The sequence below is a fragment of the Sebastes fasciatus genome, chromosome 4 (genome assembly GCF_043250625.1).
Source record: "Sebastes fasciatus isolate fSebFas1 chromosome 4, fSebFas1.pri, whole genome shotgun sequence".
Lineage (NCBI taxonomy): Eukaryota > Metazoa > Chordata > Actinopteri > Perciformes > Sebastidae > Sebastes > Sebastes fasciatus.
Window position 1 is genome coordinate 15,228,364 of NC_133798.1, and position 22,160 is coordinate 15,250,523.

At 41.2% G+C, this 22,160-nt stretch overlaps 1 protein-coding gene across 1 annotated transcript in view; it reads left to right on the forward strand.

Moving 5' to 3' along the window:
* The window catches only part of LOC141765925 (N-acetyl-beta-glucosaminyl-glycoprotein 4-beta-N-acetylgalactosaminyltransferase 1-like), a 163,703-nt gene that overhangs the window by 67,735 nt on the left and 73,808 nt on the right, over positions 1 to 22,160 (forward strand). Inside the window, exon 3 of the mRNA XM_074632235.1 lies at positions 21,491 to 21,589. Within this exon, the coding sequence (XP_074488336.1) occupies positions 21,491 to 21,589 (99 nt within the window). The remainder of the gene's footprint in view (positions 1 to 21,490; positions 21,590 to 22,160) is intronic.

Genomic DNA, 22,160 nt, shown 5'->3' on the forward strand with positions numbered 1-22,160 from the left:
AGCTCACATCAAACATTACTAAGTAGGGGTGGGGAAAAAAAATCGATTCCCCTACGTATCACAATTTTCTTTTCCGATTTTGAAATCAATTCTATAATGCCAGAATCTATATAATTGCTTCATTTTAGTCTATGCAGAGGTAGAGGGAAGTTGTTGCTTTTATTTTTATAGTCTGAGTAACGTGACGTCATATCCGTTTCAAAACCAAAAGAAAAATAGCGGAGGGTCCCATATACTGGCATTTATGTTAAACGCATTCAGATGAATCAGTTTAAAGAATTTCCAAAGTAAAAGTCCCTACAAATATATGATTCAACTTTTTCCCATAGTTTAGTGTTAAAAAGGTTAACAGAAATCACGATAAATTGTAATATTGAATCACAATACTTAAAAATTGCAATACATATCGAGTCAGCACCCAAGTATCGTGATGGTATCAAATCGGGAGGTAGGTGTTTTGTCCCAGCCCTATAACTTAGCCAACATCACACACACAAAGTGTTTAAAAACACACCCAACGATAATCTCCACCATCAACCAGCAAGCAGCTGCTTACTATATTGAACCTGACTAACCAGTTTGTGTTAATATGAGAAGGACAGACGACAAAGAGCGGAATCACTTTCCATAACTTCTCCAGCCGGTTAAATCCACACACAAAACAGAATCTCCAAATCTTCGCCAGATGGCTGAGAATTGGCAACTGTTAAAATTTCTCCCTGAAGTATTTAGAACCGACCGAAACAGAGCCACAGCCTGCGAGGCTTGACATGTCTCCATCATCTCACATCTGTTCTGCACTCATCTTTTCCATTGTCATCTGCAAACGTTGCCTTGAAGAATGCAATGTTTGTTTTCTTTTCACATGAAATTGTGTCTGCATAACTGCCTCATCCTTTGCACGGCTTTAGTCGCCATATAGCAGTATATATAGTAAGTGCCAGTGCATCGATAAAGTAGAAAGAGAGCGTATAATGATGTATTGCAATATTGATCATTTCTCTCACCTCACAAATGGAGTGTGAAGACCAAACAACAGTGGTCAGTGCTCGGAGCTGTTTGTATTCAGCATGCCTTTGTCGTGGTCAAGAGGATTTCATGTTACTGTGATTAACGCAACCACAAGTGCTTGATTTACAGAAGACTTTTAGGTGTTGTTTGCGGATAAAGTGGTTAAATGGATAGGATGGAAGTTGGCAAACAGCTAATGAAGACTAACAATGTGCAAGCCAAACATCTATGATAATTAAAAGCTACAGCAATAACGAATATAAAGGAGATGGGTTCTCCAGGGAATCAGGTGGTTAGATTTGATTTAAGGTACGGATACGTGTCCCGATTAAAGAACACGGAAGCAGACATTCCCAGTTATGATGATTTATTTTCGGCTGTGGTCTGTAGCAGTGATTCAAACAAAGGGAAATTATATTAAACACAATACACTTAAGTACATGCTCATATTCAGATAAGGACTGTGTCAACAACCAATTTACCGCTACCATGCAACCCCCCCACGAGATCTACAAGCTACAGAAAGTACTGGCAGAGATATATGTGCAGAGTTACCAAATAATCACACTAACGTCTGGTTTGCAATTATAAATATCACCACACTCACTTTAAGCATTTACGCACAGCAACAAAGGTAATATAGGTGAGAATGGGAGAGGAAAAACACCATTGTCTTAATATTAACGACAACTGCAACTAAACCACTTGAGGCAAAGTTCATTTCTATCAGAACAAATCAAACAAAACTTATAATGTAATAGACATTATTTAAACTAATTGCGCAACGATGTGGTCTTTCTATCAAAAGATAAAAATCCGCCTGTGACGCACTGCATATATGCAATGGTGAAACAGCAACTTCTTTAACTTTGAAACATCCTCAGTTTCCTTCATCTCACAAGCCTCACTGTGGAGTCACTGGTTGTGGCACGAAATAAGTACAAGAAGGAAGACATAGTGTGATCTTTGATTGGACCATTTTACCTGACTATTGTGTGAAACAGAGCTCAACAGTGAGTTTCCGGAAGTGAAAATCCCATTCATATTCTGAATCGTGGATTTGATCATTAGCCATAATGTCGTAACCATCCAAGGTAGACTTACCACGAGCTACGAGATTGTGAAAGGGTGGTATATGCTCCCGTAGAAGTCTGATATCAACCTTGTTTCAGGAAAAACATGTTTTATTCGCGATGTCATGACAAAGTACTACACTACCCAGAATCCTAAGTGTAACAGTGACGTCTCTGATTGGTGGAGCTCGCTGTTATCATGGAAATGTGTATGGCACCCTCGAATGGCTAGTGAGGCGTACGTGGTCATACGTGCTGCTTCGTGATCTGCTCCCGGATTTCAAACCGGGCCAGCCTGGCGGCTCATTTGGAAACTTTCTCTTATATTACGAAAATAGTTAACCGAAATGTGTTTCTGAAAACATTTGAGGGGAGAAAGAAGTTATGCCGTTGCTGAATCCGTCTTCATTTTAGATCTACAACAGTTAGTTAAAACGTTTTTCGGGAGTTTCCAGAGGTGGCAAGTCGCCATTCGCAATGGTTTATGGGATGAATAGTTCCTTCGCTCTTAAAATAATTATGTACACAGTCCTTTTTTTCCATTTTCTAATGTATTTTTGTTGTTGCTCAGCATTAAATGCTGGCTGGTTGGCTTGGTTCCATGCTTAAAGCTCTTTCTATAAGGATTTTCTGAAATGTCAATGGAGTAAATGAATGGGAAATTCACTTCTGCAAACTGGAGTCATTCAACAAGTGGGCTGTCACTGTTGAGCTCTATGTAGGATGAAAAAACTGAAAAGAGTACTTGGGTTCTTTCATGTGGAAAAGCTATAGAAGGTTTGGTTGAATTTGTATTACTACACCTACTGCCATAAAAGAGGGACGGTATCATATACATGTTAAATGACCTGTTATACTATTCCCAGAATTGTATGTAGGCTCAGAGAAAGAGAGAATCAGAAAATGGATGTAGATGTGATGGACACAGCAACAGAAGAAGAGATGATGAGACAGACATACAGTGTGAAATTGAAAGAGTTGACCCTGACCAACCACTGTGTCACAGCCAATCATTGTCCTCCTGCAGCACAGGAGACTCTGCAATAATGCAATAACGATTCAAGATGCAATGGCTTTATAGCTGTGCCATCTAAGTTTTCTAGGGATTTCACACAGATAATATAAAAATATGAACCATACAGTACACCAAAGGCCAAGGTCTACCTAATGTTAGCCAACAAAGTATGTACAAATGCTAGAATACATCACGATCTTTGTGTCCAGTACTGAAGTGAGTGTTGTCATACTGTGTGTGGGTTTCTTGAAGAGTCCTCATACATTATTGCAGGTGGTGGTTTGTTAGTACAGTACATGTCATCTGTGATCTGACAAGACGCCTGCAGGTAGACGAAATGACGACCCACGCACCTGGTTCCTTCAGAACAATGTGGGCGTGCTGTAAACGGAGGAGGACGTGGTGTCCTGGAATGAGCTATAAATTACCTTTACGCCTCCTTCCAGGTGTCCAGAGATTGGACGGAGAGGTTGGATAGACGGATGAATGGATAGAAAAACAAAGAGTGAGGATGGGTAAAGGGACGGGGGCGAGCATGAGGCCTGAGATTCACAAACAGTAGCCTGAAGACAAAGGAGCCGCTTGGGACTGTGGGTGTATATGGGCAAGAGAGAAAACAGTGGACAGACTATGATGAAGATTCATTGTTCTTTTCTTTGCCACCATCCATCTCCACTAACAGACACAGGCACCATTGAATGCCCATGCCACCAAGTTGGTAGTGAGTTTGCTGCGTGGGTGTTAAAATAGAGCTGATGTCAGAGAGGTTAGAGGCAGAATGATGAAATGTAGAAAGTGAGACAGAAAAAGCAAACCAAGTGTCAAAATAGTGTACAGGTGATAAAAGGTGACCTTTATATCAGCAAACACTTAAAATGCTGTCATTTTTTTTATGCAGTATGGTTTTTAGGGATGTAGATATTGCATGGCTCACTCAACACAGTCTCTCTGTGAAACCTGACAGGTGAAGCTGAGATAGCAGACAGCAGCCATCTACTGTCTGGACCGTAGACTGTATAAATAGATGGATGATGCGTCTCCACTTCCTCCCACTGTACAAAAGTGAAGTTGTTTTTTAAATTATTTTAGTATTTTATTTGACTTTATTTGGAGTCAGAGTCTGCGCAGTAGTGATCGGGGGCTGGAGCCGTGGTATCGAGGTCCCGCCCACACACCTGCCTGAGCCAATCATGAGCCGAGCGGCCGTAGCTTGCTAGCGTGAGCCAGCTAGCTGCTATGTTAACACCACAGTAGCTACTTGGCCAGAAAGACACAACAAGTAACCATAATATCTCTATAACTACATTTATGAGCAAATCGACACATGTTCTATTACACACACTCGTGACGGTTATGGAAAGTTAAAGTTACATCTCCTCTCTGGTACAATTACTGAGCCTCCGGCTCCGCGACAACTTCACTCAGAGCAGCTGTCAATCATGACGTCTCGCCCCCTTTTTATAGCATCAAATAACTCATTAAAACCAAACTTAGCAGAAAAATGAACACTTGAACATACATCATTATGGTAATAACTACCTAAAATGACAGAAACCATCTTTTGGGAAAAATGTGTTTGACGTGTACTTGAGATTTTGACGTCATTTGGAGCCAGAGTCTGCACAGTAATGATCGGGGGGTGGAGCCACGGTATCGAGGTCTCCCGCACGAAACAATCGCAAGCCGAGCACGGCCACAGCTTGTCAGCGAGAGAGACTCACAGCTGTTAATCATGATGTTTCAAGCCCTTTTTATAGCACCAAATAACTAATTAAAACCAAACTTATTTAAAAATTAACACTTGAACATTCATCATTGTGATAAGAACTACCTAAAATGACAGAAACCATCTTTGGGGAACCATTTATTTGATGTGTACTTTGTCTTTTTAGTTTGTTCCATGTCCCATTCACTAACATGGAGGAGGCGGGCGTTATGACCTATACTGCAGCCAGCCACCAGGGGGCGATCAAGATGTTTTCGCTTCACTTTTGGGGAGCTGTCATGTCGTCTATCTTTGTATACAGTCAATGGTCTGGACCAACCAGATTTTCAATATTAAACATAACGTACTGTATATACCATAAGAAAAGTTAAAGAAAGTCCTCACTGTCAGTATTCTACCAGAAACTTTTTTGACATTTCATTCTTTTTACGGCTTGGCCCAAGTGTTTCCACACTTTGAACCTGTAACCCAGAGTAGACAAAAATGTCATGGAAATCTGACTGCTGTGAAAAAAATAAAAGCTTACCTACAGTAAGTTTTCTCTGTCAGGTTAGCTGCATAATTTCCTGAATAAAATGCATTAATGTGACCTCGGTTGAGCAGTTTGCAGCGTGACTTGTTGTCGTGAAAGAGCTGCCGGGCCAAACGGAGGCGGCAAGTTGCTGTGAAGCGGCTCCAAGGCTGTAGTGAGCTGACAGGGACATTAAACACAAAGCAGCAGGGGCATTTTTAATTACTCTTTGTCTGTCTTGTTGTCTTGGTGACAAAGGGGATGAAGGATGTTTGCAGATGACGACGCAACATGTTACAACATAGAGGCGTAGTGAAGGGATGTGAGGAGAAAGTGGAAGTGAGGCGCGGACATTATTTTTAATGGAGACAGCGGAGACCAAACAGGTGGATGTGAGCTCTCCAAACAGGTGTGCAGTCGATGAAGTGTGCTGCGGAGGAGAGAGCTGGAGAGACATTCATTTTGACACAGTTTATTAACCGGAGGCCTCCTTTTCAAAGCTGCTCATGTCTTGTCTGTTTGAGTTGCACTGACAGGAATATAGAGGCTCCAAGAGGTAAGAAAAAAGAGTGAGTCCTGGAGCAAAGCAGGTATTTTAAAAAGCTAACGTCACAAAGGTCACACAGGTGCCGGTCACCTTAAAACACACATATATGAACATGCGTGGAGTCCATGCATGGAAGCTGAGCTGCAGAGGTGTAGCTTTCTTTGAGATGAAAGACTTGAGTCTGAAATGTTCTCCGGGCCCCAGGGGTGACGGCACAATTTAAAAGGAAGCAAAAAGAAAGCGTGGGGGGAAGGATGAAAAGGTGGAAATGAAAAAAAAAAAACATTCAAAGTCATCCCCTGGTGCCATAGGCTTTGCTGACACATCCCTGTGTTTGTTTAAGTGAGGTAAAAGTGGAGTCTGGTGTGGCCACAAGTTCCTCTCATCTCCCCGTCTCCCACCGGCCAGCCTCCCAAATTAAAAGTACTAGAAGCAAAGTCAAATACACTGAAGCCTTTTCTTTAACCTTTATGCTTCTTTTCATGACAGCTTTTGTGTTTGTTTTCTAGCTTTCTAAATTCAAACTTTTTCACGAGTGCCAAGGTTTTTTTTTTTCTTTTTAATCTCTTCGTTTTCCTTTTGCCTCAGAATATTTTGTCATTAGCCAGGATGGATGGTTGATAGTTACTTACTCTGCTACCATTAGTTTTGGGTTCTTTAAATTGAGTGCTTGGCAAATATTTTAAAGAGCACTTAAAGAGCTTACGTAACAAGTGGTCCTTCATACATCTAGTCAGGGAGGGGCAGGTTTTGTATTAAGCTTTCATTTCGCTCTCTCTGGACTTGAAGCAAAAGTTCAATCACACTGAATTAAACAGTATTTCTCAGTAGAGAGGAGAGAGCTGGAAAATTGCCCTAGGAAGAAGGATGGAGAGAAGAAAATACTAAAGCAGGACAGAGAGCTCGGGAATGCTGGTCAGCAGAAATGTCAGCAGCAGAAGTCAGGCAGACAGCAGGAGACCTACATATCACAGATACCGCATGTGAAATGCACTGCAGCACACATTACACAGTCAATATGTCTTGTTTGGATGTAACTGCTTGTGTAGTGGGATGCACTTAAACATGTGGATGCATTTATGATTACACAGCTTTTTTGAATACTCATTTCCTATTTTGCAACATTCTTATTTTTATGCCTCCATCCGTACCATTCTTGTGAACGCGATATCACAGGAACGCCTGGAGGGAATTTCTTCAAATTTGGCACAAATGTCCACTTGGACTCGAGGATGAACTGATTAGATTTTGGTGGTCAAAGGTCAATGTGACCTCACAAAACACATGTTCGGCTATAACTCAAGAATTCATATGCTAATTATGACAACTTCACACACACATGTCTAATAGGATAAAATGATGAAGAGTTGACATTTTGGACAGACATGGATGTAAACTGCAACTGCACTGGTTGGTGAAGGCAAACAACCACAAGGTGGTAATTTCTAGTTTTATAATAAAACACTTTGCAGTCAAAACGTTTAAAAAAAAATATTTTGAGGGCATTTTAGGTATAAATAACGGTGTCAACAGTAAAAATGAGACAGGAAATGAGGGGAGATTGGCAGTGACATGCAACACATGTCCTTGGCAGTTCGTCACCTCAAACCCCTAGGCCGCCAGGGCACCAAAACTGCCCTTGATTTGGTTATATTCTTTGCTAAACAGAAGTTAATCATTTGTCGTTTTGAGTTTGTTTGACAGGTTAATGTGACAGAGAGCTAACGACCAAGGGTTGATTGACTTACTAAACAGAATACACATGCAGGTATAAGACAGAGCATTGTAATGACACAAAGCGATCTCTGACAATGACTGTTACTCAGTGGATGTTTTCTTTTCTCACCCAAGGAAAACGTATTGTTGGCTTATTGCTCACTACGGGGGAGATAAATAGCCATGAGGGATAATTGTCAATTGACAACAGCTGAAACTGCTGCACAGTACAAATCACTTTTCCCCCTGTGTCCCAAACTGATAGCAGAACCGCACCACTGGAACAGCTGACATTCAGCAAGCCCATAGAGCTTCCTCTCAGCAGACATTTTGACTTGTCAAACGCAGGTGTAACTAATGGCTCCATTTTAAATGCTGCTGTGCCAGTGAAGGGTACGCCGTCTCTCTCACCTGGTTTACTCGGACTGCTAAATGAGCCATTGTTAGTGTTATTGGCTGTGCTTCTCTTGTGGTTCTCTTGACACGTTATGACAACATTTTTTGACGTTACAAGCTAAATTACATTATTTTATAATAGAAATAAAACAATCCCTCGTTCTTTTAATGAACTCAGTGCATATTATCTTAGTAATAGACTCTCACTCACTCTGTTAGGGCTGATTTTGTGATATTGACTGATCCTTGTTCTTAACGTATTCAGAGCAGGAAGTAGACCTCCTGTATGATAAGAGTGTGCTATCGTGTATTTATTCAGCAGGGGTAAGATAAGAAGATGTAAGTATTGATTCTAGGAATAGGTAATCGCTGCACAATCTCCATAATAGCAGTCGGGGTCCTCGTTCAGTGTTGTCTTTACTTTACGATAATGAAGACGCGACTACCTTCTAGGGGTCTTGCTGTTAGCTTATTGATCCCAACACGCCAGTTTTTATTATAATGAAGTGGGTAACTGTGTGCATGTACATGTATCTCCTCGGCATACTGATACAGATACCAACACGCTTGGGAGTGTGGGTGTGCATTTTTTGTGTTGGTGTTATTGGGTCTATATAGATCTATGTGTGATCTGTGTATGTCTGCTGCGGGTTGGGAATGCATTGGTGTATTCATATTCATTTTTGATTGTGGTTGAAGTTATGACGGGTCACTTTCACATTAAAGGCTCCAGAACATTTCCTAGTACTTCCAATTATTAAACTTTATATGGACTCTTCTTTCATTCATAATTCACGTCAGCATTTTAATGCGTTTCCTTGAGCTAAGTAGATACAGTACGGGATGGAGAGTTGTGTGTGTGTGTGTGTGTGTGTGTGTGTGTGCGAGTGGCATGGACGGAGAGTTACCTCGTATTACATCCCTGGTTTTAGGTCAAGGGAGCTGTTTGCTGTAGAGTGGGGGGAGGGAGTAGTTTAGTGTCTTACATCTAGGCTTTGAAGTGCTACTACCAGATGTGCTGAGGTTTTGGGTGCCGTGTGCGATAAACACACAGTTTGATGCACAAGTTCTCAACACACACACACAGACACACACACACACTGTAGCTAAAAACAGAAAAAGCAATGAAACACCTTCAGCGTGAGTTTAGTCGTCACATTTTTAAATGCTCATGCCTTTTTAATGATTGTCAGACAATATACTATATATAAAGAGGGACGACGTTTCTCCACTTCCTCCCACTGTATAAAAGTGAAGCCAATATATCCAGATACGGGAGCTGCCAGCTTGAGATTTTGACGTCATTCGGAGCCAGAGTCTGCGCAGTAATGATTGGGGGGTGGAGCCGCGGTATCGAGGTCACCCGCCCAAAACAATCGCAAGCCAAGCGGCCGCAGCTTGTCAGCGAGAGAGACTCCCAGCTGTCAATCATAATGTTTCAACCTCTTTTTATAGCACCAAATAACTAATTAAAACCAAACTTATCAGAAAAATTAACACTTGAACATTCATCATTGTGATACGAACTACTAAAATGACAGAAACCATCTTTGGGGAACCATTTATTTGATGTGTACTTGTCTTTTTAGTTTGGCTCATGTCCCATCCGCTAACGTGAAAGGGCCGGGATTTAGGACCTATACTGCAGCCAGCCACCAGGGGGGGATCCAGATGTTTTGGCTTCATTTTTGGGGAGCTGTCATGTCGTCTATCTTTATACACAGTTTATGTGTCAGACCACCCTGCGGCACCTATAGGAAAGAAATTCCTATTTTGAGTTTACACCCTCAGATGTACTTCAAACTTCAAACACACACACACACACGCACACACGCACGCACACACACACACACACACACACACACACACACACACACACACACACACACACACACACACACACACACACAAACAGCAGCTATAGAAATGAAAGAGAAAAAATCCTGCTGTGTTCAAACTCATTGCCTACAGGTGGCACTGATCCCGCTGGTTATTAAGCTAATTAGTATGTTTAAAATCTGATAAAATGCTTGTGCAAAATAAGCCCTTGCCAGATGTTCCCAAAACTTTCCGGATTTGATCCTACGCTGCCTCCCTATGTTTGACTGCAGGCACAATATAGCTCCTTATATTCACTCACTACCAAAACTAATCTTTGTATAGGGACTTTGTTGCTTTGTTATTGCTGTTGGAAACCACCAGCCCCCTGAGGAACCTGTTGTTTAGCATTTTCCTGATAAAAAAGCGACTGACGTCATATGGTCTTTTTCTAAAAAGCTTAGGCCTTTTCAAACCTTTGGAGGGGCTCTGCTCTGCCAAAAGAAGCAGCCAGGTGCTTTTTAATGTGTAGCAGTGCTCAGAGCACACTGCGGTCAGTACTGATAGGACTTTGTGTTTAAAAAAAGTTGATGGCAGTTAGGAAAAAATAACATTTATCCATCCATGTATCCATTTTCGCTGCTTAGGGCTGAGAAAACCAGTTGGGAAAAATGCCAAGTACAAGTTAATGCACCATTACTGTCTCATGGAGCATGGCCAGCCTGTTTGTCGGTTTGCGTGTCCGTGTCCATCCCAGTCTGAGAGCGCCTCGGTTTCTCCGCAGCAGGCTCAGTGTTGATGAGGTCAGATTCAGCACAAAGCAGGTCGGGGATGATTGGCAGTCGACTGTTTGCCTGTTCTGTTTGCCAGCTGCCCCATGTCACACCCCATCAGTGATAATCAGCCTGGACAGAGAACCTAGACCTAATATGGATGACAGACCCCTCTTCTTTATTCCTCTTCTCCCTCCAAGCCACACTGTGATAGAGAAGGTGCAGAGTAATGCAATTTGTTGCCCAGACAGTAAAAAATGCAGGTCTCTTCCAACAAAGGGAGAGCATGGCATAAGGCTTGACTCTTCTCCCTTTACTCTCTGTCCCCTCCATTTTTTTTCTTCCTTTTCCACTAATCTGACCCGTAACTTGTTCAAGCTCTACTTACATTTAATTTATAATGATTAAAGGCACCTTTAGCTGTCTTCCTATGAAGTATTTTTCCTAAGGTTGTACTGAATCACTGAGCTCAGACAGTTTTAATTACTGTGCAAAGATTACATGCCATCAAAAAGAGGGCTCACGCTCTCTCTCTCTGTCACTCAACCTAACGCAAAATCCTGACCTCAATCAGTCAGACAAATATTTCCATATGATTCTGAGTCATTGCAGGAACCAATAATGCAGCTGCGAATTTTTTTTAATAAATTTACCTGTAGGTTTACTTTGCATGTGAAAGTAGACCAGAAATCCTTTTTTCTCCAACATGTATCTGGCGTAAAATGTGTTTATTAATTAATCTATTGCTGCTCTTGAATAGTTTACACAGTTAGTTAATTATCAAATCTAGCATTCAGTTTGGTCTCTGTGTAAAATGTATTTTGATAATATTAGGGCTGTCAAAGTCAACACGATAATAAAGCGTAAATGCAAATTTGTTTTTATGCCACTAATTTCATTAACGCATTAACTCTTTCGGTGGTTATAGCGGGCTCAGTTTTAAAGAGTGAAGATACTGGAATCAAATGAAACCAGAAACTAAGGAATCCATTGGTACCAACCATGTCATACTAGCTTGTCGGGAAGGAGGCTAAATAACGCTCCAAAATTGCGCTAAATTTTAGTGAGGAAAAACTGTCATGGACATTTTCAAAGGGGTCCCTTGACCTCTGACATAAAGATATGTGAATGAAAATTGGTTCTTTGGGTACCCACTAGTCTCCCCTTTACAGACATGCCCACTTAATGATAATCACATGCAGTTTGGGGCAAGTCATAGTCAAGTCAGCACACTGACACACTGACAGCTGTTGTTGCCTGTTGAGCTTGAGTTTGCCATATTATGATTTTAGCACATTATTTGTATGCTAAATACAGTACCTGTGAGGGTTTCTGGACAATATTTGTCATTGTTTTGTGTTGTTAATTGATTTCCAGTAATAAATATAGAAACTTTGATTTTTACCAACGCGATGATACATTTAGATGTAAAATTAGAGCACCTTAAAGTTGCCAAAATGTGACAACACAGACAAAGTTCTTCAGACTGCTATTGTTCCAGAGAGAGACTGCGCTGCTCCTCACAGCCGTTGTCCTTACATGTCTGCTGTATTGATGTGAACTCAGGCATGACAGTACCTGCCACCTTGTCCCAGACCTAAATCAATAAATTACACACTGTGCTGTACAGAACATACAGTGTGCACCTCAATATGTGCTGGAATATAGTTGTGCTGACCTTATGTTTCCATACTCTGGAGCACACTGCACACACAAACATAATAATCAAATTAAAATCAGCGCTCTATACTGTAAGTACTCATGCAGGGTAATCATTTCTCATCTTCTCCTGTTTCTCCCTCAACCGTATGCAGTTTTTCTTCTCGCCTTCCGTCCATGTCTCCCCCTCTCTCCCTCCCTCCCTCCGTTCCCTCCTTCTTCTCCTTTGTTTCTTATTGTCTCCCTGCCGTACTCATCTCTGCACCATTAATCTTTCAACCAATGAATTGGAGCCACTGACTCTATCACTCCTATTATCGACTGCAGCCGTCCCTTATTTCTGTTCCATTTTTCTCCCTCTCTTCTCCACTCAGCCTTTCTACCGTTGTCCCATTGACCGGCATGCAATTTCTTACATGAATAATGTAAGTGGTGAGACAAAAATAGTTGCACTCCTTCTTTCTGTTGGCTGGGATTTGTTCTGCAATAGTTTAACTGAACGCGTTCGGGCTGATTTCTATTCAGCGGTGCCAGCCACTTTGTTAAGAGGAATAGGGGATTTGGATGTAAAGGTATCGGGGCTCCCAAAGCTGCATTCTCACTGAAATAGACTAGAACGGCTGATTGTGAGATCAGGGTGCAGATTTATGCAACCTCTGGAGTGCTGTTTCAGGATCATTGCGATGGTTCCCAGGACAATCCTATACATAACCAACACCCGGAGCAGCCACATCAACATATGCTGTTCTGCAGGCAAACATTAGATTCCAGTTTCCAGCCGTGTTTGCTGATGTGCCAATACTAGATGTATACCAAAGTGGCCAGCTTTCATCAGCCAAAGCAATAGAGGCCATTTCAAGTTATTTATGTATTTACTTTTTTTAAATTTTGTAATGGTGCAAAAACAAAACAACAGTGACTTTACAAGTAGCACAACACTGATAAGAACAGGGAAAATACTAGGGCTGTCAAAGTTAACACGATAACGCGTTAACGCAAATTAGTTTTAATGCCTCTCATTTCTTCAACGCATTAACGCAATCGATTTTTCGGAGGTTGTACTGGACTCAGTTTTAAAGCTAGAGTGAAGATGCTGGTATCATATGAAACTATATCATAACTTGTGCTAAATGTTTGCAAGGAAAACCTGTCATGGCCATTTTCAAAGGGGTTCCTTGACCTCTGACCTCAAGATATGTGAACGAAAATGGGTTCTCTGGGTACCCACGAGTCTCCCCTTTACAGACATGCCCACTTTATGATAATCACATGCAGTTTGGGGCAAGTCATAGTCAAGTCAGCACACTGACACACTGACAGCTGTTGTAGCCTGTTGGATTTGAGTTTGCCATGTTATGATTTGTGCATATTCTTTTATGCTAAATGCAGTACCTGTGAGGGTTTCTGGACAATATTTGTTATTGTTTTGTGTTGTTCATTGATTTCCAATCATAAATATAGATATATTTGCATAAAGCAACATATTTGCCCACTCCCATGTTGATAAGAGTATTAAATACTTGACAAATCTCCCTTAAAGGTACATTTTGAATAGATAAAAAATGTGAGATTAATTTGCGATTAATTGTGATTAACTAAGGACAATCATGCGATTAATCGCGATTAGGTATTTTAATCTATTGACAGCCCTACAAAAAAATCCCCAAGCAAAAACTAAGTTTGTATGTTCATTGTTTTGTGTTAAACAGGTAGGTGAGTGATATTGATGAATGGGGTCCAACATCTGTGAAATTAATCTATTTGGTGTTTTTTTTAATGCTATTTGTCTTTTCAAGGCCATTTCAAGTTAACACAGCCATGTTTCTGGCTGTATTTAAATATATTAGCAAGTTCCACAGTACGGTACAAGCACTGTACAGATCTTTTGTTGTCAAGAACAACAACTGAAAGTCTCAAAAGGCAGTACTGTATATTTTTGGCATCATTGGGCAAACATTTTATAATAACCTTTCAGCATATTTAATTCAAGTGTTCTGAGAGAAAACTAGATTTCTGCACCTCATCATGGCTCTGTTTTCAGGCTTTAAAAAATCTAGCCCGTGACGGGACCAATCACAGGTCATTTCATTGAGAGAGCGACCCTATTGGCTGTGCTCCGGTCATGTGACCGGAACTTGGCATTCCTTCAACAGATTTTTCAATGGCAGCCGCGTCACAAACCTTCTCATTTTACAGCTAAACCGTGCACTACAAGATGATTCTGAAAACATTTGAGGCGAGAAATAGGCATTGACGTAACATAATATTGATTCATATTTGATCAGCGCTGCCTAGTTTGACCGTTTGGTCGGCTCAGATCAGCTCTTACTGCTTGTTTTCCTTCGGTCTGTGAAATCTTGCAGATTGCCGTTAGGAGCACCGGAGGACACAGAGGCACATGATTTTTTTCAGGTTACCTGTTTCATGTACAACTGTCATGATATAGCGACCGTTTTATAACATAACTTTTTTTTAATCACATTTGCTCCAATCTCGCCTACTTCAGCTTTAATTACTCATAAGGGATGTGTGGATCAAAGGCCACTCATCGACTCATTCTTCCTCTTCCTTCAGCTTCTGAAAAGAACATATCCTTTGAAACACAGAGTGATTAAATTGACAGAAAAGCATGTGGAAAAAACACATGCATTTTCATCATGTATGCTATGTAGGAACACCAGCACATAGACTATTTCAGACAGGCCTTGTGTTGCCATGGTGAGTGTGTTGAGTGGATGGTGAAGGAGCAGGTGCACATGGGTCTAACTGAAGACGTTTCTAATAATCACCCCGAGTCTTGTAGTGCTCCTTTTTCCCGTAATAGTGGCCAAGGACTTGCATAAACAGGCATTTGAATCCCAACAAGAGTCTTGTGAGGGCAATTCAGTTAATTTTTACCTCCCCGTGAGGAGGTGGCGTAATTGGTCCTCTAACAAATGAAGTAGAGAAATAAAAGTGAGCCATTGTCTCCGTCTTTGTCTGACTCCGTTCCCTCAAGTCAAGTCAATTTAATTTTTTATAGCCCAAAATCACAAATCATAAATTTGCCACAGGGGGCTTTACAATCTGTACAGGATACGACACCCTCTGTCCTTTACAGTGCGACCCTCTCATTGGATAAGGAAAAACTCCCCCCAAAAACAACCTTTTAACAGAGAAAAAAGAAAATATGGAAGAAACCTTCAGAGGTTTCTTTGCTATTTAAAGACCCTTGCATGTTGCATTGGTCTTCATATATTCTTTACCATGCTAAAATGCCTGGAGGACTCTTCAATCAACCATACTGTAAATTCCAAGCGTTGATTAGAACTCACCTACGTTTCCATTTTTGAATTAGATTTTACATTTCTTCTGCATTTGAGACAAGGACAACTGTGTAGTACACCTTCAGGTCAGGTCAGGCACTATGTTTTGTCACTATTGCAGGCTTCTTGAGTGGTTGGTGTCTGCCTGTGAGTGACCATGAGAACTTGCCTTTGTCCCAGCTTTAGCTTAGATGTGGATTAACCTTCAGTGGATAAGCATTATTCATTTCAATAAACCCAAATTTCAAAGAAGGATATGATGGATGTTACAAAACAAGTTGCTATTATTCTTTTTCCTACTGTGGTGTAGATAATCTGCACATCTATGGTATCCAATTTATCATGAGAATTGATTAGATTACATTTAGGGCTGCAACTACTGACTATTTTCATTGTTGATTAATCTGTCGATTATTTTCTTGATTAATTGATTAGTTGTTTGGTCTGTAAAATGTCAGAAAATGGTGAAAATGTCAATCAGTGTTTCCCAAAGCCCAAGATGACGTCCTCAAATGTCTTGTTTTTTCCACAACTCAAAGGTATTCAATTTAAGATACCGTAATCTGAAAATGTTTACTTTATAAGTGGAAATTTGTCTTTGGCTTCTCCCAAGCACAGCAACTTACAAAATACAGTGCCTGTATGGCATAGGGCAGTGGTTCCCCACCTGGGGTCCGGACCCGCCTTAGGGGGGCGCCATAGATCACAGGGGGTATGTCAGGATTTGTCAGCTCCGAGGTTGTCAAAATTAGATTTGTTCATGTATAACTAAAATCATAATATCACACTTACTGGATGATTTATACAAAAGTCTGAATATGAAACTGTTTAAGAGCTTTGCTGTATTTTTTTTTACTACTTAGTAGAAAAATCTAACAAAAAATTCTGCTTGTATCCATATTTGTTGGCGTTTAGCCTTTAAAAAAACAACATTTTCACTGCAGTCAAAAACCTATTTGATCTCCCGCTTGACGCACACAAAGGGAGGTCCGCACCTGTATTAACGGGCGGTCTAGCAGTAATCTAACAACACAATAAATTACAATTATTTAACCACAATAACAAAATCTATCGCAACTCTAAGACTATTATACAGCTTTTCTTAGTTACAAGTAGGGGGGGGGCTTCGTGCCCCGTTGGACATGTAAATCGACAGCCAGACGGGAGCAGCTCAAACTCTGAGTGTAGTGGATATGATCTATCTGCAGTTGTATGTTTAGCCTTTCTGTGCACAGCACAGTCAAATATTTGCAAAGTTGTTTCTGAGACTTGTCAGTCACCTTCTCTGCAATACTAACAATCTTGGAAAGCTTGTTTTTGCTCTGAGTGCAAAGAATTGTGAACTGAAAATCCATCTTTTTCAGTTGTAGTCACATCACATACGGAGCCACGGTGTTGCTGGTGAGTATGTAATACTTCACAGAGCCTTGTGGTACTGCTCTGAAAACCAAGCAGACACCGGTCTGTTTGGTCTGTTCAGTAAAGAGAGGTGGGAAAGAGATTCTGGCAGTCCGTAGTCGCTTCAGACGTTCACTGTGCCAGAGGGATTTCTGAGAACTAGACTGGCACACACCACACTGTGCACTACCTATCGAAGATATGCTCTCAGTCGTGCTTTTTTTCTCTTTATTGCTCCATTGGTCACCTTTTCTCTCTTCTGTATTTGTCTCTGTTCATCTGTCTTGTGTTCGGTTTGCTTATTCTCCACTCTGCCACTTTTTTTATGTCTTCGTTCTCTATTTCTCCTCCCTTCATTTCACCCCTTTTCTTTCTATTTCTCTCTGTAGAAGTCTCTCAGCGTATTCATCACAGCCACATTGTCACATAGATTGGAAATGTCTGTTCCATGTGATATATACTGTCAAAATTCTTATCCAACATCTGATGCGTAATATCTGAATGTAATATATTTCTGTATCAGATTTGGAAACATCCCCCGTCACAGACGAGAGCAGGTTCCAATCTCAGCGTTTCTTTTTGGTGATGAATCATTGCCATTAGTCATAGCTGCAGTAAATGTCACCCCAGGTATCTTTGCTTCCTGCTACACCTATTAATATGAACAATGAACATCCAGTGACCAGGAACCGCTGTTGATTCAACGAGAGGATGAAAAATGAGAAGCGTCTATGTTATTATTATAACGGTGGGACTAATTAACATACTGTATATCTCTGCTGCGGTTAACATGAATGAAGAATAATATAATTATTCCACGCTGGTTATTAACTTTCATGTTGCAGGTCGCTGGGAATGAAACTATGATTTGTGGACTTTTGGGAGCCGTCTGAGTCGAGCTCATTCGCGAGGGGTTATCGTGGTGGGTGGGGAGGGATTTGTGAAAGGAGCACCAGATCTCTGCTCCGTCTCCCCCTTTCTTCTTTCTCCCCCTTCCCTGCAGACTGGTGCTTGTTTGTGTTTAATAAGGGAGATTAATTAAGCTCATTGGTATTCTAGGACACTGGCTCCAGCTGTTTCCCTGGGCTAGGATCAGCAAGGTCATCCGTTTGAGTTGCGCTGTATGAACGTGGGGAGTCTGGGAGGAAACAACTGGGAGGTTAGCACCCATTACAGTGAGTGTTTTTTGACTGACTGGATGGATGGATAGCAGTGACGGAAGCAATAATCTATCAATCAATCGAGGTTTACAACTCGGCCACGCGTGTTCAGACATAAAACAACTGTAATTACATGCTGCTCTCCCTCACTCTTTAAGTCTCTGATGCATCGCTCCCATAGCATTCACTGTTAAAGACCATTTGTCTTTTTATTTGACTGAAAGTCAACAAGGTAAATAGCAATGTAAACACTTGATGAATAGGCAGTCTCATCAGCGTGATTGATATTCCCTGTTTTGCCTTGATGCAATGTTTAATACATAAGGCCATCTGACAGGCCCCTTAGCATCAACTTTAATTATCAGTGAAACACGATAACACGGTTCTGGGCCCAGTGCCAGGAAAATGAAGATCTGCTTACAAATTAGAGACTGTAACTCTGAAGTAATGAGTCACGCAAAATGTTACATGTATTTGTGGTACGCCGTAAGTGATGAAAACATGTTGCTGGAGTGTAAAGTCATTATACACTATAGCGGAAAAAGAGGTGCAGCTGATGGATGTAGTGCAAACCTCAGGTCAATGAGTTTAACTGTACCTTTTAGTATTGCATCGATAAGCAGACTTCGAGTCGGATCGAGCTGAGGCAGCGCTTTGGCAAAGTGGTGTCCGTGTGAATTACTGTCCAAACCCAAGCAGTGATTTAGAGTTTGGTCTTTTAGGGCTGACAACATATTATTCCGAAAACATTGTCTCTTTCACTAAGCAGCGCCGCAGATCATAAAGTCCTTTCCCTACATGGATAATCCTTCATCATCATTCAAACAGTCATCGCACCTGTTCTAATAGTGAAAGCTGATTGGCTGCCACAGGCAGGAACAAACAGCTTTCGGTTTGCTCACAGTACGCAAACAATGTCGCAGAGACAATCCATGGTCCAAATTTCATGAGATGTGACAGCAACGCCGAGCTTTTTATGACAAGAAAAACATCACCTCAAAGGTAAAGAAGCACTCAATAGTGAAACAGAGCTGTAATGATTTGAATGCAAAAACAGAACTTTATAAAGATAAGGTTCAAAGGGAATTATTATTCTTGGAAAGATGTTTAGCTCTATAAATGTGTTCAGGCTTTACTTAGTAGTTTAGTATTCAAGACCAGGCTGTTCTCATACACAGTTCGTAGCTGTACCTACGAAAAGTAATGCTCAGCAATTTGTATATATCCCATGAAATCAATTTGTGTGTTATCCAAAAATATTTAATTGTGATTAATCGCATGATTGTCCATAGTTAATCACGATTAATCGCAAACTAATCAAAAGGGAGATTTGTAGTATTTGATACTCTTATCAACATGGGAGTGGGCTAATATGCTGCTTTATGCAAATGTATGTATGTATTTATCATTGGAAATTAATTTCCAACACAAAACAATGACAAATATTGTCCAGAAACCCTCACAGGTACTGCATTTAGCATAAGAAATATGCTCAGATCATAACATGGCAAACTGCAGCCCAACAGGCAACAACAGCTGTCAGTGTGTCAGTGTGCTGACTTGACTATGACTTGCCCAAAACTGCATGTGATTATCATAAAGTGGGTATGTCTGTAAAGGGGAGACTTGTGGGTACCCATAGAACCCATTTTCATTCAAATATCTTTAGGTCAGAGGTCAAGCGTTATTGAGCCTCCTTCGCAACAAGCTAGTATGACTTAGGTTTACTAGATTCATATGATGTCAGTATATTCACTCTAGCTTTAAAACTGAGCCCGCTACAAAGATTCGAATTGCGTTAATGTGCTAAAGACATAAGTGGTGTTAAAACGAATTTGCATAAACACGTTATTATCTCATTAACTTTGACAGCCCTAATTTAAAGTTGTGTAGCCGTAGTGCATTATAGTAGATTGGGGAATTAAGAGCCAATAATTAGACACAATTTTCATGATGGATTTATTTCTAATTGCATAGTGATGAATGGATATTAGCTGTAGAAGGTATACGAAAGCCAAAACATTTAGGTTGCAGCAGCATTGCGTAAGCTTTTCAACACACTGCATGTGTCAAAAAATGTTGAAATCAAGTCTCCCAGCGTTTTCCAACAATTCACAATGTATTTTATTGACCACTGAGTCCTGTCTCGTACTTTTCTTCTTCTGCTGCCTTTGTTTCATGTGTGACTCCAGCTGATGCAATATGAATGTTGTGTCCTTCATGTGAGTGAATCGATTTGTGCTTCAGAGTGTGTGTGTGTGTGTGCATGTGTGTTTGTGTGTGTGTGTGTGTGTATGTGTCAGACACAACTAGTGCTGGAGAGGTTTGTGAATCTTTGGGTACGCACAAACATCAGGCACACTCCTCTGGTGTCAGACGGGAGGGGAGCCTGTTGTCACATTTCTTCATCATTACCTTCCCTGCCCTCCTTCATCTCTTTCCCTTGGAAGTTAAAAAAGTAATCAAAGGCTTGGCAACCGACAGCTCTGTCTCTTTGCCTCTTCTACTTAGAAAAAAAAAATCTTTTTCCTCACGATTCTTTCACAAACACTGGTGCCTCCTCAACAAAAGCCCCTCATTTGAGTGCTGCTGAAAACCCTCTCTAGCTTGTCTCAGTGGAGGTATGCCTCCTCTTTGACATCCCTGCTAAATGGAGGATGCTTTGTCACTCATTTAACAGCTCTGTGACTCGGTTCCTTCTCTGGGAAGCCTTTTTATCTCCTCATAGCTGGGCGCGAACTCGCTCTCCTCTCTGCTCTGTCCTGCCCGTCACACCGCACCACAGCATTAACATTAACATGCCTCTTAGCAGGCCGCAGAGAAAGAGCCCTGCAGTGATCTGGCCAGTGCACCGGGCTAAATCCCAGATCAGGGGGAGAGTTCAGGCTCCCTGGAGAGGAGATGTTGGCCGGCAGGGTGGATGGTTAGAGTATGTGGAGATTAGGGTTTTGGCGAGTCAAACGCTGGATTAGTAGTGAATGGTAAAGAGGAGATTCCACAGGGTCTTAATGGTAGCCTTCTTGGGAAAATAACCCTTTGTATTCTTGGCCTGCTATTTCAGAATATACGTGTCTGTGTGTGTGTGTGTGTTATTCTCAGGGGTGTGTAATGTAAAGTACGCACTGCTTAAAGCATCCATGAGTTAGAAAGGGCTGTGATTTCCTCTAATGATGCTACTTTATCTCATATATCAATTATGTGGCTTATGGTGAAGAGTCCTATTACCTCAGTGATGGATGGATGCCTTCATGCATAAATGGATGGATGACTTTTAGTCACTGAGATTTAAAACCACCATTCATTTGCCTTTCATCAGTGTCTCTTTTTTTTTTGTGGTTAAAGAGGAATAAATGTGTCTTTGTTTCTGCTGTGTCTTTTCAAGGATGATGAGCCAATCACAGGAGGGGCTGGTGGCAGAGACCATACCCGCATCCGGAAGATCCTCAGCCAGCGCCACAAGAAATTGCCATGGAAACCAGAGGTAACACAAATGATTTTCTCATTTCTCTTTTCTGAGGTTGCACTTGTCCCTTAAAGCTGCAGTGGGTAGAAATGGAGCAAATGTGATTTAAAAAAGTTATTTTTGTAAAACGGTCACTATATCCTGACAGTAGTGCATGAGACAGGTAATCTAAAAGAAATCATGTGTCTCTGTGTCCTCCGGTGCTCCTAATGGCATCTACAAGATTTCACAGACCGGATGAAAACAACCAATCAGAGCCGAGCTGGAGCCCTGTCGTCTCTGAGCAGCTGTCAATCACTCGCGAACTCTGATCAAACGGTCAACCTTGGCAACGCTGATCAAATATGAATCAATATTCTGTCACTATAATGCCCATTTCTCACCTCAAATGTTTTCAGAAACATCTTGTAGTGTACTGTTTAGCTGTAAAATGAGAAAGTTTGTGACCCGGCAGCCATGTTGAGATCAGTTAAGGAAATACCAAGCACAGCCCACCAGCCGGAGCACAGCCAATAGGAACGCTCAATAGGAATGCTCTCTCTCTGAAATGAGCTGTGATTGGCCAAAGGATTATTAAGGATTTTTTGCC